At 49.6% G+C, this 16,590-nt stretch overlaps 1 protein-coding gene and 1 long non-coding RNA gene across 2 annotated transcripts; both read left to right on the forward strand.

Annotated features, from left to right (window-relative positions):
• Positions 1–458: 458 nt before the first annotated feature.
• Positions 459–3,684, forward strand: LOC104665409 (putative uncharacterized protein encoded by MIR7-3HG). The gene is given in 4 exon segments (XM_010367232.2): positions 459–670; positions 943–1,070; positions 3,543–3,557; positions 3,559–3,684. Coding segments are annotated over 4 exon segments (387 nt in total). The 5' UTR covers positions 459–552.
• LOC104665408 lies at positions 1,459–3,304 on the forward strand. The gene is made up of 4 exons (XR_748405.2): positions 1,459–1,540; positions 1,667–1,768; positions 1,865–1,933; positions 3,220–3,304. It is a non-coding gene; the product is annotated as an uncharacterized LOC104665408 (long non-coding RNA).
• Positions 3,685–16,590: the final 12,906 nt, after the last annotated feature.

The raw sequence follows: 16,590 nt of genomic DNA on the forward strand, positions 1-16,590 counted from the left end.
TTCACAGACGTCAGTTGCCTTAGGTAGAACTGGACTTTAATATTCTCAACACCCCTTATTTTTCCCAAAACAGTTTACCAGCTTTTTCTTTCCTGAACCAGGAGCAATCGCAGAAATTGGGAATGCGAAGAAACAGGTACCAGCCAGGACACCTGAACCAACTTGGAGCTCAGGAACCCAGGAAGGGATTGGAGAGAGTGCGGAGACTCCGTGGTCCACAATGAAGGCTCCTTCCCCATCCAAAAAAAAAAAAAAAAAAAATCCCCTAGCCCAGTTTTTGGGTAGATGCCAGACTTTTATTCTGAAGCGTGGGCCACAACCTATGAGGTAATCTTTGGAGCTTCATTCTGAGGCGGAATCCCATTGGCCAGTTGGGGAAGCCCCTCCCAGGATTCCTGGCGCTCCACCTTCCCCGAAGCCTATAAAAGCGCAGGTCCCCGCCTCGGCAGCCACGGGACACCTGCATCTGCCAACAAGACTGGAAGCAGGTGAGGCACACAGAAGGGGAGGCCCGCAGCTGCGCGGGAGGAGGGGTGGTCTGAGGGACATGGGATGCCGGGAATTAGGTTGGTTTGCAGGTCGGCGCATGGACATTTTCCCAGGAACGGACAGAGACGGCGAAGTTTGACGGTCTGGAAAGCAGAGATCAGCGGGGCTGACTGCTTGGGAGGTAAGTTCTGAGGACGTGGTACAGGGCGAGGAGCAGGTATCAGTGCTAGTTGCGACCCCTCCGTGTCTCCCCCTCCCAATGCCATTCTGAAGCTCCCCAGGAAGAAGCTAGGAGGGGAAATAAATTGAGTGGGGGTGGGGTTTCCCAAGAATCGGAGGAGCCGAGAACGAAGAGGGGTGGGGGAACCGGGAAAGAGAGAGGAAAATCAAGTTTTCTTCAGCGCGAGGGACAGCTCTCCCCCGGCCTAAGGAGGAGAATGCTATTTATTTCAGCACCAAGTATCCGGACAGCGCCTCTCGGGGGTTCCAAGGAGAGAACCGCGATCTGTTTCAGCACCGGGGCCCAGGACAGTTCCCAGCGGGCTCCGTTTCGGCGCCAGAACCCTGGACAGCTCCCCCAGGTAACGGGAGAGCCCTTTGACCCTGATTTTGCAGGAGAAGGACGAGAGAGGGTGGTGTGAGGTGCCTGGCATTTCTGGAGACCTGCCCCTCATGTAACGGATCTTTTAACAAAGTATTTTCCAGATAAGCACACACAGAAGTCTGCAATTTTCTTTTTTTTTTTTTTTGAGACAGAGTCTTGCTCTGTCGCCCAGGCTGGGGTGCAGTGGCACGATCTCGGCTCACTGCAACCTCTGCCTCCCGGGTTCAAGGGATTCTCCTGCCTCAGACTCCCGAGTATCTGGGATTAAAGGTACCGCCACCACTCCTGGCTAATTTTTGTATTCTTAGTAGAGACGGGGTTTCACACCATGTTGGCCAGGCTGGTCTCAAACTCTTGACCTCGTGATCCGCTCGCCTCAGCCTCCCAAAGTGCTGGGATTATAGGCGTGAGTCACCGCACCTGACCCAAGTCCAGAATTTTCAACAGGTAAGATGTCTCACTGGAGTAACAGGTGCCTGCTAAGATGACATTATGGAGTCCCTTCCAGACTTCAGTGAGGAACCTTGTGCCAAGCATTGTACATACAACATATCATGCCATCTTCAACCCTAGGACATGGGTGTTACTGTGCCCACGTGACATTTGGGGAACCCAAGGCCCGGAAAAAGGCAGAAAAATAACCCATGCAGGGGCTGTCAGCCCACAAGTGAAGCTGTAAGTCAACCCCATCCGTCCAACTCTAAATCCCATGTCTCTGATGTGCCTGGGTGGGAGTTGGGCCCTTGGAGATCAGACCCTGCCTCTCTCCAGGAGAACCAGGAATGGAAAACAGGAAGGCAGCACAGAGGCAGGAAGCCCAGGTGTCACAGTTTGGCTCAGGTGAGAAGGAGGAGCTGGGCAGGGATCTCAGACATGGGGCAGGGGGTGGTGAAGAAGATTAGAGTGGCTGTGGTCTAGTGCTGTGTGGAAGACTAGTGATTTTGTTGTTCTGATGTGCTACGACAACAAGTCACAGCCGGCCTCATAGCGCAGACTCCCTTCGACCTTCGCCTTAAATGGGCTGGCCCGTGGGGGAGAACCGGGGAGGTCGGGGAGGAATCGCTTCCACTTGGAGTGGGGGCTGGCTCACTCCAGGGGATACAGGCACAGGCAAGGGAGGGAAGCAAACAAGGACATACATCCTGTGCTCATACAGCCATGCACCATGTATGGGGTTGGTCACATTACTCGAACGCCCCCACAAGCCTGGAGATAGAAAATACCTGACTCTAAACCCAAGACCTCTAACCACCTCATGGCGCTTTCCTGGGGGACTCAATGAGGGAGTGGCATTTAAAGCCCTCCATAGACCAGGGTTCTCAGGGTACTTTTCTATTAAAAAAAAATTGTTTTTTGGCTGGTCGTGGTGGCTCATGCCTGTAATCCCAGCACTTTGGGAGGCTGAGGCAGGTGAACCACTTGAGGCCCAAAATTCAAGACCAGCCTGGACAACATGGTGAAACTCCATTTCTCCTAAAAATACAAAAATTGGGCATTGTGGATCACACCTGTGGTCCCAGCTACTCGGGAGGCTGAGGCATAAGAATCCCTTGAACCCAGGAGGCAGAGGCTGCATGACCAAGCTTGCACCACTACACTCCAGCCTGGGCAACAGAGAGAGATTCTGTCTCAAAAAACATTTTTTTTTTTTTTTTTTTTGTAAAGACATGGTCTCCTGCCTCAGCCTCTCAAAGTGCCAGGATTATAGGTGTGAGCCACTGAACCCAGCCTAAGGGTACTTTTCAATAAAAGTTCCAGAAGTGGGCTGGGTGTGGGAGCTCACACCTGTAATCCTAACATTCTGGGAGGATGAGATGGGAGGATTGCTTGAGCACAGGAGTTTGAGACCAGCCTGGGCAATATAGTGAGACCCCGTCTCTGCAAAAAAAATGTTTTGCTTTTTTGTTTTGTTTTGTTTTTGTTTTGTTTTTAATTGGCTGGGTGAGGTGACACATGCCTGTAGTCCCAGCTACTTGGGAGGTGGGAGGAACACTTGAGCCAGGGAGGTCAAGGCTGCAGTGAGCCGTGACTGCACCGCAGCACTCCAGACTGGGCAACAGAACAACACCCTGTTTCAAAAAAAAAAAGTTTCAGAAAAGATTCTTTTCCTGTCTGCTACCCATCAGTGTCATGCGCCAATCATAGGACAAGCGAGAACTTGTGCCCAGTGGTGACTTATGACATCATGAAGGCTCACCTCTTTTGCCAGGTGTGATGACTCACACTTGTAATCCCAGCACTTTGGGAGGCCAAGGTGGGAGAATAGCTTGAGCTCAGGAGTTCGAGACCAGCTTGAGCAACATAGCAAGACCTCATCTCAATAAAAAATAAAAAATAAATAAATAAAAAAGACTCACTCCCAATTCTCTGCAACACCCTAATTGAGTGACAAACTCCACATGGTACCTGTTCTCCAGCCTCAGGGCTTTTGCCCTTGCCGTTCCTGCAGCTTGGAATGTACTCCCCCCCACCTCCACCCAGAGCTCCCCACAACTGACCCTGCCTTCTTCTGCAAGCTCTGTTTCATCAAGGGAAATGATCCTTATTGCCTCACCATTGCCTACGTGAAGTCTGTATTGACATTCTCATAGACCTAGGATATTGTGTCTGCAGCACATAGTCCAGTTATTTTCATGTGATCTACTGACAGGTCTATTTGTCTCCCTGTTACACTATGAGCTCCGTGAGGACAGAAACAATGTTTGTATTTTCACTGCCGTGTCCCTAGTGCCTGGTCCAGGGCCTGGCACACAGCAGGCGTACAATAAGCATGTGTTGAATCAATAAAGGCATCAAAGAATAAACCAATACATCAATCAATAAATGAATGAATGGCCTCAGCAAACACAGGAAGATCCTTCTTCTAGGTCTCCCCCAGAGAGATACGGGAAGGCAATGGTTGCTGCAGGTGTTTATTGGGGAAGCATAATTGAATTTGTGGACACTTAAGGGCCGGCCAGCCAACTCATAGCCCCAAGAGAGAGAGCCAGGCTCATTTAATTAGCAATTACAAGGCATTGATTCCTCATTCGCTCTGGCAACCCTTGTCTCTCTCCTCAGCCCCAGACAAATGAAATCTTTCTCTCTCTCCCAGGAGTACTGCCTCAGTGGGTCTATTAACAAGCAGAGAAAATGAGATTAGAAGGCACCTAAGTGCCAGAGGCACTTTATGAATGGGCTGAGCAGAGGGAGGTTCAATGTCTGGGTTAGGTCTAATTGTGGGAGGTTTCTTGGTCTATTTAGAATTGCCCCCTGGGAATGCAAGGTCTTTCAGAAAGGAAAAGGCACACAGATATTGCCTTTTCGGGTCCTCAATGGAGGAGGGCATTCTACTATGGGTGTCTCCCAATCACCACAAATTAATCATTTCAAACTGAACACTCAATCTTCCCAGCCCCCAGCTTCCTCCCTCAATGTGCCCATGGATATGACAGTCCTCCTACATGCCCAAGACCCTCCCCTCCTCATCCACTCCCCATGGTCCCCAAGATGAGTCACTGTGCTCAAATCCATCCTCTCTCCTCCAGCCCTCTGCCTCCATGACCTCCGCCTCCCTGCACGTCCCAATCTCCTCACTGTCTCCCCTCCCAGCATACACACACACGCAGCCTGTTCATTCTCTACACGCAGCGAGAGGACTTTCCAGAACACACATCTGACCAAGTTCCACTCCTGCCTGTCACACTTCTAAGAGCCCTACTTACTGCAGAATAACATTTAAATATCTGGTCGGGCGTGGTGACCACTTTGGGAGGCCAAGGCAGGTGGATCACTTGCACAGGACCACAGCCGTGTGCCACCACACCCAGCTAATTTTTATATTTTTTATTTTATATTTTATATTTTTAGTAGAGATGGAGTTTCACCATGTTGGCCAGGCTGGTCTCAAACACCTGACCTCAAGTGATCCACCCGCCTCAGCCTCCCAACGTGCTGGGATTACAGGCATGAGTCACCGCACCAGCCTAATTTTTTTCAGAGTCTCGCTCTGTTGCCGAGGCTGGAGTGCAGTGGCACCATCTCGGTTCACTGCAACCTCTGCCTCCTGGTTGCAAGCGATTCTCTTGGCTCAGCCTCTCGAGCAGCTGGGATTACAGGCATGCACCACCACACCCAGCTAATTTTTGTATTTTTAGTAGAGGTGGGGGGGTCTTGCCATGTTGGCACAGTTGGTCTTGAACTCCTGACCTCAAGTGATCCGCCCACCTCGGCTTCCCAAAGTGCTGGGATTACAGGCATGAGCCACTGTGCCTGGCCCTTATCCTTCTCTCTCTTTCTCTCTTTCTTTCTTTCTTTTCTGAGACCGAGTTTTGCTCTTGTTGCCCAGGATGGAGTGCAATGGCATGATCTCAGCTCACCACAACCTCCACCTCCCGGGTTCAAGCGATTCTCCTGCCTCAGCCTCCCAAGTAGCTGGGATTAAAGGTATGCACCACCACGCCCGGCTAATTTTGTATTTTTAGTAGAGACAGGGTTTCTCTATGTTGGTCAGGCTGCTCGTGAACTCCTGACCTCAGGTGATCTGCCCACCTCGGCCTCCCAAAGTGCTGGGATTATAGATGTGAGCCACCGCACCCGGTCGGCCCTTATTGATTCTTATTAAAGCCACACTCACCTTTTATTTCCCGCCAAAGACCCCTGGGAGCCCTCAGTTTTTCCTGGCAGTTTCATCTTCGTACCCTCCTCCTCCTCACACACATGCCTAGCTCAGTGCTGGCATCCAATATTCACTTTGGGTATAAATGCCTGTGCCTGAACCTATCACCTTCATCAGATACAAAATCCTGGAGGCCACACACCCCTGTAAAGATGAGCCATCACCCACGGAGGCCCGACCAACTTACCACCCCCAAGGACCCAGCCACCCCCAAGGACCCAGCTTGCAGCTGCCTACCCAATGGCTTTAGAAACTAAAAAAAGGTGAATGAGTTTCCATCCCTGACCTCCTGGGCTTTGCTGTTATGGCTGGTTAACTTGACGGAAGAACACATTATACTTCATTTCGTGCCGTTGTCTTGTGGAAAAAAGAGTGACAGCTGGGTGCAGTGGTGCACATTGTAGTCACAGCTACTTAGGAGGAGAATTGCTTGAGCACAGGAGTCGGAGGCTACACTGAGCTATGATCACCCCCCCTACACTCCAACCTGAGCAGCAGAGCAAGACTCGCTTAAAAAATACGTGAGAGGCCGCGTGCAGTGGCTCACGCCTGTAATCCCAGCACTTTAGGAGGCCGAGGCAGGCAGATCACGAGGTCAGGAGATCAAGACCATCCTGGCTAACACGATGAAACCCCGTCTCTACTAAAAATACAAAAATTAGCCGGGCGTGGTAGCGGGCACCTGTAGTCCCAGCTACTCGGGAGGCTGAGGCAGGAGAATGGCGTGAACCCGGGAGGAGGAGCTTGCAGTGAGCCGAGATCGCGCCACCGCACTCTGGCCTGGGTGACAGAGCGAGATTCTTGTCTCAAAAAAATAAAAATAAAAATAAGTGAGAGAGGCTGGGCACGATGGCTCATGCCTGTAATCCCAGCACTTTGGAAGGCCAAGGCAGGTGGATTGCTTGAGCTCAGGAGTTCAGGACCAACCTGGCCAACGTGGTGAAACCCCGTCTCTACCAAACATACAAAAAAAAAAAAAAACAATTGTCGAACATGGTGTCACGAGCCTGTAGTCCCAGCTTCTAAGGAGGCTGAGGTGAGAGGATTGCCTGAGCTTGGGAGGCAGAGGTTGCAGTAAGCCAAGATCGCACCACTGCACTCCAGCCTGGGTGACAGAGTGAGACCCCAACTCAAAAAAAAAAAAAAAAATTAAAAAGCTGGGTGTGATGGCTCACACCTATAATCCCAGCACACTTTGAGAGGCTGAGGCGGACAGATCACTAGGTCAAGAGATTGAGACCATCCTGGCTAACACGGTGAAACTCTGTCTCTACTAAAAATACAAAAAAAAAAAAAAAAAAAAAAAAAAAAAAAGAATTAGCTGGCTGTGGTAGCGTGAGCCTGTAGTCCCAGCTACTCGGGAGGCTGAGGCAGGAGAATTGCTTGAACCCCGGAGGCGGAGGTTGCACTGAGCTGAGATCGCACCACTGCACTCCAGCCTGGGCGATAGAGCGAGACTCCGTCTCAGAAAAAAAAAAAAAAAAAGTGAGAGAGATCCCCTTCTACCCTGGCCATAGAGCAATTAAATTATGATTGTAATCACCCAGAGTTTAAGTGTCAGAATCCACAGTTTAGCCAGGTGCAATGTCTCATGTCCTGTCATCCCAGTTGCCCAGGAGGCTGAGGTGGGAAGATGGCTTGAGGCCAGGAGTTTGAGACCAGTTTGACTCTTACTATGTTGTGAGCAACAGAGTAAGACTCCCCTCTTTTTTTTTTTTTTTTTTGAGACGGAGTCTCGCTCTGTTGCCCAGGCTGGAGTGCAGTGGCTGGATCTCAGCTCACTGCAAGCTCTGCCTCCCGGGTTTACGCCATTCTCCTGCCTCTCAGCCTCCCAAGTAGCTGGGACTACAGGCGCCTGCCACCTCGCCCAGCTAGTTTTTTTTTGTATTTTTTAGTAGAGACGGGGTTTCACCATGTTAGCCAGGATGGTCTCGATCTCTTGACCTCGTGATCTGCCCGTCTCGGCCTCCCAAAGTGCTGGGATTATAGGCTTGAGCCACCGCGCCCGGCCAACAGACTCCCCTCTCTTAAAAAAGAAAGAGGAGGCTGGGCATGGTGGCTCATGCCTGTAATCCTAGCACTTTGGGAGGCCAAGGCGGGTGGATCACCTGAGGTCAGGAGTTTGAGACCAGCCTGGCCAACACAGTGAAACCTGGATCTATTAAAAATACAAAAATTAAGGCTGGGTGCGGTGGTTCATGCCTGTAATCCCAGCATTTTGGGAGGCCGATGAAACCTCGTCTCTACTAAAAATATAAAAAATTAGCTGGGCATGGTGGCAGGCGCCTGTGGTCCCAGCTGCTGCGGAGACTGAGGCAGAAGAATGGCATGAATCCAGGAGACGGAGCTTGCAGTGAGCTGAGACGGCGCCACTGCACTCCAGCCTGGGCGACAGAGCGAGACTCCATCTCAAAAAAAAAAAAAAGGCCGGGCGCGGTGGCTCAAGCCTGTAATCCCGGCACTTTGGGAGGCCGAGACGGGCGGATCACGAGGTCAGGAGATCGAGACCATCCTGGCTAACATGGTAAAACCCCGTCTCTACTAAAAAATACAAAAAACTAGCCGGGCGAGGTGGCGGGCGCCTGTAGTCCCAGCTACTCCGGAGGCTGAGGCAGGAGAACGGCGTAAACCTGGGAGGCGGAGCTTGCAGTAAGCTGAGATCCGGCCACTGCACTCCAGCCCGGGCGACAGAGCAAGACTCCGTCTCAAAAAAAAAAAAAAAAAAAAAATACAAAAATACAAAAATTAGCCAAGCATGGTGGCACACACCTGTAATCCCAGCTACTTGAGAGGCTGCGGTGGGAAGATTGCTTGAACCAGGAAGGCAGAGGTTACAAGTGAGCCAAGATTGTGCCCCTGCACCCTGGCCTGAGCAACAGCGAGACTCTGCTTCAAAAAAAAAAAAAAAAAAAAAAAAAAAGCAGTTACTCCTCATTCTTCTTCCCACACTCCAGCCCCTGGCAACTATTTATCTGATTTCTGTCTCTCTGGATTGGCCTGTTCTGGACATGTCATAGAAATGGGATCACACACTGTGTAGCCTTTTGTGTCTGGCTTCTCTCACCTGAGCCTGACGTCCTCAAGGTTCTTGCTGTAGCCTGTGTTAGAGCCTCATTGCTTTTCATGGCTGAGTCATATTTCCGTTGCATGGATATACCACATTTTCCTTATTCGGACACTGTTTTGATGGCTTTAGACACATGATCTCCTGCGAGGTTGGTAGTCTTATTGCACCCCGTTTTGCAGGAGAGGAAACTGAGGCCCAGAGAGGTCAAGCAAGTTGCCTGAGGTTGCACAGCTGCTGGTGGTGTAGCCAGGATTTCAATCTAGGGTCTGCAAGTTGAACCCCTACCTTCTACCCCTCTAACAGTTTAGTATTCAGAGACAATATAGCAATTATTATCATTTTTTTATTTTATTTTATTTTATTTTTTTTTTTTTTTTTTTTTTTTTTTTTTTTTTTTTTTTTTTTTTTGAGACGGAGTCTCGCTGTGTCCCCCAGGCTGGAGTACAGTGGCGCCATCTCGGCTCACTGCGAGCTTCGCTTCCCGGGTTCACGCCATTCTCCTGCCTCAGCCTCCTGAGTAGCTGGGACTACAGGCGCCCACTACCGCGCCCGGCTAATTTTTTGTATTTTTAGTAGAGACGGGGTTTCACCGTGGTCTCGATATCCTGACCTTGTGATCCGCCCACCTCGGCCTCCCAAAGTGCTGGGATTACAGGCGTGAGCCACCGCGCCCGGCCCTATTATCATTTTTTTAAAGATGGAGTCTCACTCTGTCACCCAGGCTGGAGTGCAATGGTGTAATCTCAGCCCACTGGAACTTCTGCCACTCGGGTTCAAGCGATTATCCTGTCTCAGCCTCCCAAGTAGCTGGGATTACAGGCACCCATCATCACGCTCGGCTAATTTTTGTATTTTTAGTAGAGACGAGGTTTCACCATGTTGACCAGGCTGGTCTTGAACTCCTGACTTCAAGTGATCTGCCTGCGTTGGCCTCCCAAAGTTCTGGGATTATGGGCGTGAACGACCATGCCCAGCCCAATCCAGGCAGTTTGATGCTCAGTCTGCAAGTTGAACCCCTACCTTCCACCCCTCTAACAGTTTGGTATTCAGAGACAATGTGGCAATTATAATGTATCTCTCTGTCATTTTCCCAGGAAAGGATGCCAAGACGCAGACAGGAGCTTGTGGCTGTCACCCAGCGAATCGTCCCCAGCTAGGGCTGGAACTGAAGACTCAGGCTTGGGGAGGAGTCAGTTCAGAAACCTTGAGGGCCTTCTCTGACACCTGCTTGGCTCCCTTGTGTATGTTTTGGAGAAGTTTTTTGTAGGGAGGCAAGTGAGGGAAGAGGGCAGAACTAAAACACTGCAATATTCAAGGGCTCAAACGGTGGTTGCCTCCCACCAGGGAGGGCAGGGGGCTGCCAGAGAGAGCCTTGATTATTTCCTGCACCTTAATGGGTCCTTCCTAAGAGAGTGGCTTTGGTTTCCATGACAACAAGCCGGCAGCATCAGAGCAAGATGGTGGAGTCTCCTCCCCCGACCCACATCTGGTTCTGGAATCTCTATCCCTGTCATTCCAAATCGCAGGAATCCAGCTGTGGCTCAGCCCAAGACCAGAGCGGGCAGCCGGGCAGTGGACAGCGCTCCTTCTCTGTGGCCTGGCAGGCAGGAGGACCTCTGGCCCTGCCCCATGCTGGTAAGGAAGAGATGAATGGACAGACATAGCGTATGCCGGGCCTGGCACAGGGGCTTACGCCTGTAATCCCAGCACTTTGGAAGGCAGGCGGATCACTGGAGGCCAAGAGTTCGAGACCAGCCTGGCCAACATGGTGAAACACCATCTCTACTAAAAATACAAAAACTAGCCAGGTATGATGGCACGTGACTGTAATCCCAGCTACTTGAGAGGCTGAGGCAGGAGAATGGCTTGAATCCGGGAGGTGGAGGTTGCAGTGAGCTGAGATTGTGCTATTGCACTCCAGCCTGGGCAACAAGAGTGAAACTCTGTCTCGAAAAAAAAAAAAAAGCTACAGCTAAGAAGGGAGCAGTGGGTCACACCTGTAATCCCAGCACTTTGGGAAGCCAAGGAGGGATGATTGCTTGAGGCCAGGAGTTCAAGATCAGCCTGGGCAACATGGCAAGACCGTGTCTCACCAATAAGTGAATGAATAAAAATTAGTTGAGTGTGGTGGCACATGCCTGTTGTCTTACTTGGGAGGCTGAGGAAGGAGGACTGTTTGAGTCCTGGAGCAGGAGGCTGCAGTGAGCCATGATTGTGCCACTGCACTCCAGCCTGAGTGACAGAACAAGCCCCTGTCTCAAAATAACAGCAACAAAACAAACAAACAAGCAAAACAAAACAAGACAAAAAAACTCTACAGCTAATAGCACACTTAAGCGTACAAGACTGAATGCTTTCCCCCTAGAATGGGACTAAGATAGAGATGTCCAGCTCTGTCCCCCAGGCTGGAGTGCAGGGGTGTGATCTCAGCTCACTGCAACCTCCACCTCCTGGGTTCAAGCAATTATCATGCCCCAGCCTCCCATGTAACTGGAATTACAGGCATGCACCACCACACCTGGCTAATTATTGGCGGGTAATTTTAGTAGAGACAAGGTTTCGACATGTTGGTCAGGCGGGTCTCAAACTCCTGGCCTCAAGTGATCCACCCACCTCAGTTTTCCAAAGTGCTGGGATAACAGATGTGAGCCACCGTGTCCAGCCTACTCTCATAATTTCTTCCTTTTCTTTTTCTCTTTTTTCTTTTTTTTTCTTTTTTGAGACAAAGTCTCACTCTGTCGCCCAGACTGAAGTGCAGTGGTGCTATCTGGGCTCACTGCAAACTCCGCCTCCTGGGTTCAAGTGATTCTCATGCCTCAGGCTCCCAAGTAGCTGGAATTACAGGTGCCCACCACCACACCTGGCTATGTTTTGTATTTTAGTAGAGATGGGGTTTTACCATGTTGGCCAGGCTGGTCTCAAGCTCCTGACTTCAGGTGATCCACCTGTCTCAGCCTCCCAAAGTGCTGGAATTACAGGCAAGAGCCACTGCGCCCAGCCGCCACTTTTATTCAATGTTGTATTGAAAGTTCTAGCCAGAGCATAAGAAAAAAACAAAAAGTAGGCCCGGCGCGGTGGCTCAAGCCTGTAATCTCAGCACTTTGGGGGGCCGAGGCGGGAGGATCACAAGGTCAGGAGATCAAGACCATCCTGGCTAACACGGTGAAACCCCGTCTCTACTAAAAATACAAAAAAATTAACCGTACACGGTAGTCCCAGCTACTAGGGAGGCTGAGGCAGGAGAATGGCATGAACCCGGGAGGTGGAGCTTGCAGTGAGCCGAGATCCCGTCACTGCACTCCAGCCTGGACGAAAGAGCGAGACTCCGTCTCAAAAAAAAAAAAAAAAAAAAGAAAAAAACAAAAAGTAAAGGCATCCACATTGCAAAGAAGTAAAACTGTGTTTATTCATGAGTCCTATGGTTGTCCATGTAGAAAATCTTACAGAATCTACAAAAGGTTGCAGGCTCCAAGAACAATATAAAACATTAATTATATTTCTATATACTAGTAACAATCTTTCAGAAACTGAAATGAGGCTGGGCGCGGTGACTCATGCCTGTAATCCCAGCACTTTGGGAGCCCGAGGTGGGCAGATCACAAGGTCAGGAGATCGAGAGCATCCTGGCTAACGCGGTGAAACTCCATCTCTACTAAAAATACAAAAAATTAGCAAATTAGCTGGGCGTGGTGGCACGTGCCTGTAGTCCCAGCTACTTGGGAGGCTGACGCAGGAGAATCACTTGAATCGGGGAGGCGGAGGTTGCAGTGAGCCGAGATCACGCCACTGCACTCCAGCCTGGGCGACAGAGTAAGACTCCATCTCAAAAAAATAAAATAAATAATAATAATTTAAAAATCCACATCTAACGCTGTTTTCTTGCGAAGATCCAATTCTCTCCCTTGAAAGTGGACTAGATTTGGCAAATATGATGTGGCAGAAGTGACCCTGTGACTTCTGAGGCTGCGTGATAAGAGGTGATACTATATAGCTGCCGCCTGGTTCTCTCTCTGGGTGCTTGCTCCTGGGACCCAGCAGCCACCTTGTAAGGAAGCTCAAGCTACAGTGAGGAGTTCCCACTGGCAGTCCCAGTTGAGGTCCTTCAAGATGACTCCAGCCCCAGCCTCCTTATGCTTGAACCACCTAAGAACCGCCCCCAGTGAGAACTGTCTAGCAGAGTCCACTCTCAGAAGCATCACAAGTAATAATAATAGGTTGTTGTTTATGTCACTAACCTTCAGGTTGTTTGTTAAGTCAGCTTCCGTATCTAGAGCAATCTGGAGCATTCCTTTCTTCCAAAGCTCTAACTAAAAAAAAAATCCCTGTCCAGGCTGGGCGTGGTGGTTCACGCCTGTAATCCCAGCACTTTTGGAGGCCGAGGTGGGCGGATCACGAGGCAGGAGATCGAAACCATCCGGGCTAACATGGTGAAACCTCATCTCTACTAAAAATATAAAAAATCAGCTGGGCGTGGTGGTGGACGCCTGTAGTCCCAGCTACTCGGGAGGCTGAGGCTGGAGAATGGTGTGAACCTGGGAGGTGGAGCTTGCAGTGAGCCGAGATTGTGCCATTGCACTCCAGCCTGGGTGACAGAGCAATACTCCATCTCAAAAAAAAAAAAAAAAAAAAAAAAAAAAAAAAAAAAAAAAAAAAAAATCCGTATCCATATGTCCATATTCAAAGACTAGCCTCGTCCATGAAGTATCTCCCAGCTTCCTCCTTCCCTCTCCAGCCAGATACAATTCATTCATTCTCCGGCTCCCGCATCCCCAGCCACACAGTCTAACTTGAGTTATTCTCCTCCCATCAGATTCTGGGCTCTTGAGAACATCTGCTTGTTTATTGCTATATAACCAGGATCCAGCACACAGCCCAGCACATAGCAGGTGCTAAGAATATAAATAAATGTGGCTGAATGTATAAATGAATGAAGAAATGAAACAAAGATACATACTAATGCCTTCAGGCTGTGCTACATTATATAAATCTATCTAGTCCCTTCAGGGAGTGGGAGACACACTGAGACTGTTTCTTAGAAACTAAACCATGTCATATCTTCCCAATGAACAGACAGTTCCCCGGAGAGGAAACAGACATTGTAAACAAACTCTTGGGGAACTGTGTGATTTGGTTAGTAATTATAGACAGGCAAATTAAAGCTACCAGCTAGCACGTGGCACGATTCCAGTTACTATTACTGCACCACAGATGACCTCAAAATGCTCAGGCTTAAAACAATCATCATGGCTGGGTGGAGTGGCTCACGCCTGTAATCCCAGCACTTTGGGAGACCGAGGTGGGCGGATTGCTTGAGCTCAGGAGTTCGAGACCAGCCTGGGCAACATAGTGAAACACTGTCTCTACACAAAAATACAAAAATTAGCTGGGCATGGTGGCACAGGCCTGTAGTCCCAGATACTTGGAAGGCTGAGGTGGGAGAATTGCTTGAACCCAGGAGGCAGAGGTTGCACTGAGCTGAGATTGCGCCACTGCACTCCAGCCTGGGCAACAGAGACAGACCCTGTCTTTTTTTTTATTTATTTTTAATCATTTTCTTATATGTTATGGATTCTGTAGGTCAGGAATTTGGGGCAAGGCTCCACTGGGAAGGTAGCCATTTGCCCAAGCCAAGGAGAGAGGCCTCAAGATAAATCAATCTTGCACATATCTTTCTTTTTTTTTTAATTATTATTATACTTTAAGTTCTAGGGTGCATGTGCACAACATGCAGGTTTGTTACATATGTATACATGTGCCGTGTTGGTGTGCTGCACCCATCAACTCGTCAGCACCCACCAACTCGTCATTTACATCAGTTATAACTCCCAATGCCATCCCTCCCCCCTCCCCCCTCTTTCTTTTTTTTTAAGTCAGGGTCTTCTTGCTCTGTCACCCAGGCTGGAGTGCAGTGGTACAATCATAGCTCGCTGCAGCCTCCATCTCCTTGGGTCAAGATCCTCCCACCTCAGCCTCTCAAAGAGCTGGGATCACAGGTGTACATCACTGTACCTGGCTAACTTTTTAAATTTTTTCATAGAGACAGGGTCTCGCTGCATTGCCCACACTAGTCTCGACCTCCTGGACTCAAGCAATCTTCTCGAATCAGCCTCTCAAGGTGGGACTGCAGGCGTGCCCTACCATACTCAGATCATTCTGCCCATATCTTGATCTTGAACTTCTAGGCTCCAGAAATGTGGAAAAATAACTTCCTGTTGTTTAAGCCACTCAACCTGTGATATTTAGCTAACTAATACACTTACTCCTCTTCTCTTTCCTTTTCTTTTCTTTCTTTTTTTTTTTTTTTTTTTTTCGGATGGAATCTCGCTCCCGGGTTCAAGCAATTATCCTGTCTCAACCTCCTGAGTAGCTGGGACTGCAGGCATGCACCATCATACCCAGCTAATTTTTGTATTTTTAGTAGAGACGGGGTTTCACCATGTTGGCCAGGGTGGTCTTGATCTCTTGATCTTGTGATCTGCCTGCCTCGACCCCCCAAAGTGCTATGATTACAGGCACGTGCCACCATGCACAGCTAATTTTTGTATTTTTAGTAGAGATGGGGTTTCGCCATGTTGGCCAGGGTGGTCTCAAACTCCTGACCTTGTTATCCACCCGCCTCGGCCTCCCAAAGTGCTGGGACTACAGGCATGAGCTACCGCACCCAGCCGAGACCAGTGTTCTCAGTGAAGTCACTCAGTAATGAAAAACCAAATACTGTGTATTCTCACTTATAAGTGGGAGCTAAGCTATGGGTTTGCAAAGGCATACAGAGTAATATAATAGGTGGGACACGGTGACTTCACGCCTGGAATCGCAGCACTTTGGGAGGAGAAGGAGGGAGGACCATTTGAGCTCAGGAGTTTGAGACCAGCCTGGGTAATGCAGCAAGACCCCACATCTAAAAAAAAAAAAATTAGGCTGGGCGTGGTGGCTCACACCTGTAATCCCAGCACTTTGGGAGGCCAAGGCGGGTGGATCCCAAGGTCAGGAGATCAAGACTATCCTGGCTAACACGGTGAAACCCCGTCTCTACTAAAAGTACAAAAGAATTAGCCAGGCGTGGTGGCGGGCACCTGTAGTCCCAGCTACTCGGGAGGCTGAGGCAGGAGAATGGCGTGAACCCAGGAGGCGGAGCTTGCAGTGAGCTGAGATCATGCCACTGCACTCTAGCCTGGGTGATAGAGCGAGACTCCGTCTCAAAAAAAAAAAAAAAAAAATTAGCTGGGTGTTGTGGCACCTGCCTCTAGTCCCAGCTACTCAGACGGCTGAGGTGGGAGGGTCACTTGAGCTCAGGAGTTCAAGCCTGCAGTGAGCTATGATTGCACCACTGCACTCCAGCCTGGACAACAGAGCAAGACCTTATCTCAAAAAATAAATAAATAAATAAAATGGTATAATGGACAGTGGAACTCAGAAGCGGGGAGAGAGTGGAGAGTGAGGGATAAAAAGCTACACACTGGGGCCAGACACTGTGGCTCACACCTGTAATCCCAGCACTTTGGGAGGCCAAGGTGGGTGGATGACCTGAGGTCAGGAGTTTGAGACCAGCCTGGCCAACATGGTGAAACCCTGTCTCTACTCAAAATACAAAAATTAGCCAGGCATGGTGCCAGGTGCCTGTAATCACAGCTACTTGGGAGGCTGAGGCAGGAGAATCACTTGAGCCCAGCAGCTGGAGGTTGCAGTGAGCTGAGATTGCGCCACTGCACTTCAGCCTGGGCAATAGAGCAAGACTCTGCCAAAAAAAAAAAAAAAGAAGAAGAAGAAGAAGAA

This window comes from Rhinopithecus roxellana, chromosome 8 (assembly GCF_007565055.1).
Source record: "Rhinopithecus roxellana isolate Shanxi Qingling chromosome 8, ASM756505v1, whole genome shotgun sequence".
NCBI classification, from domain to species: domain Eukaryota; kingdom Metazoa; phylum Chordata; class Mammalia; order Primates; family Cercopithecidae; genus Rhinopithecus; species Rhinopithecus roxellana.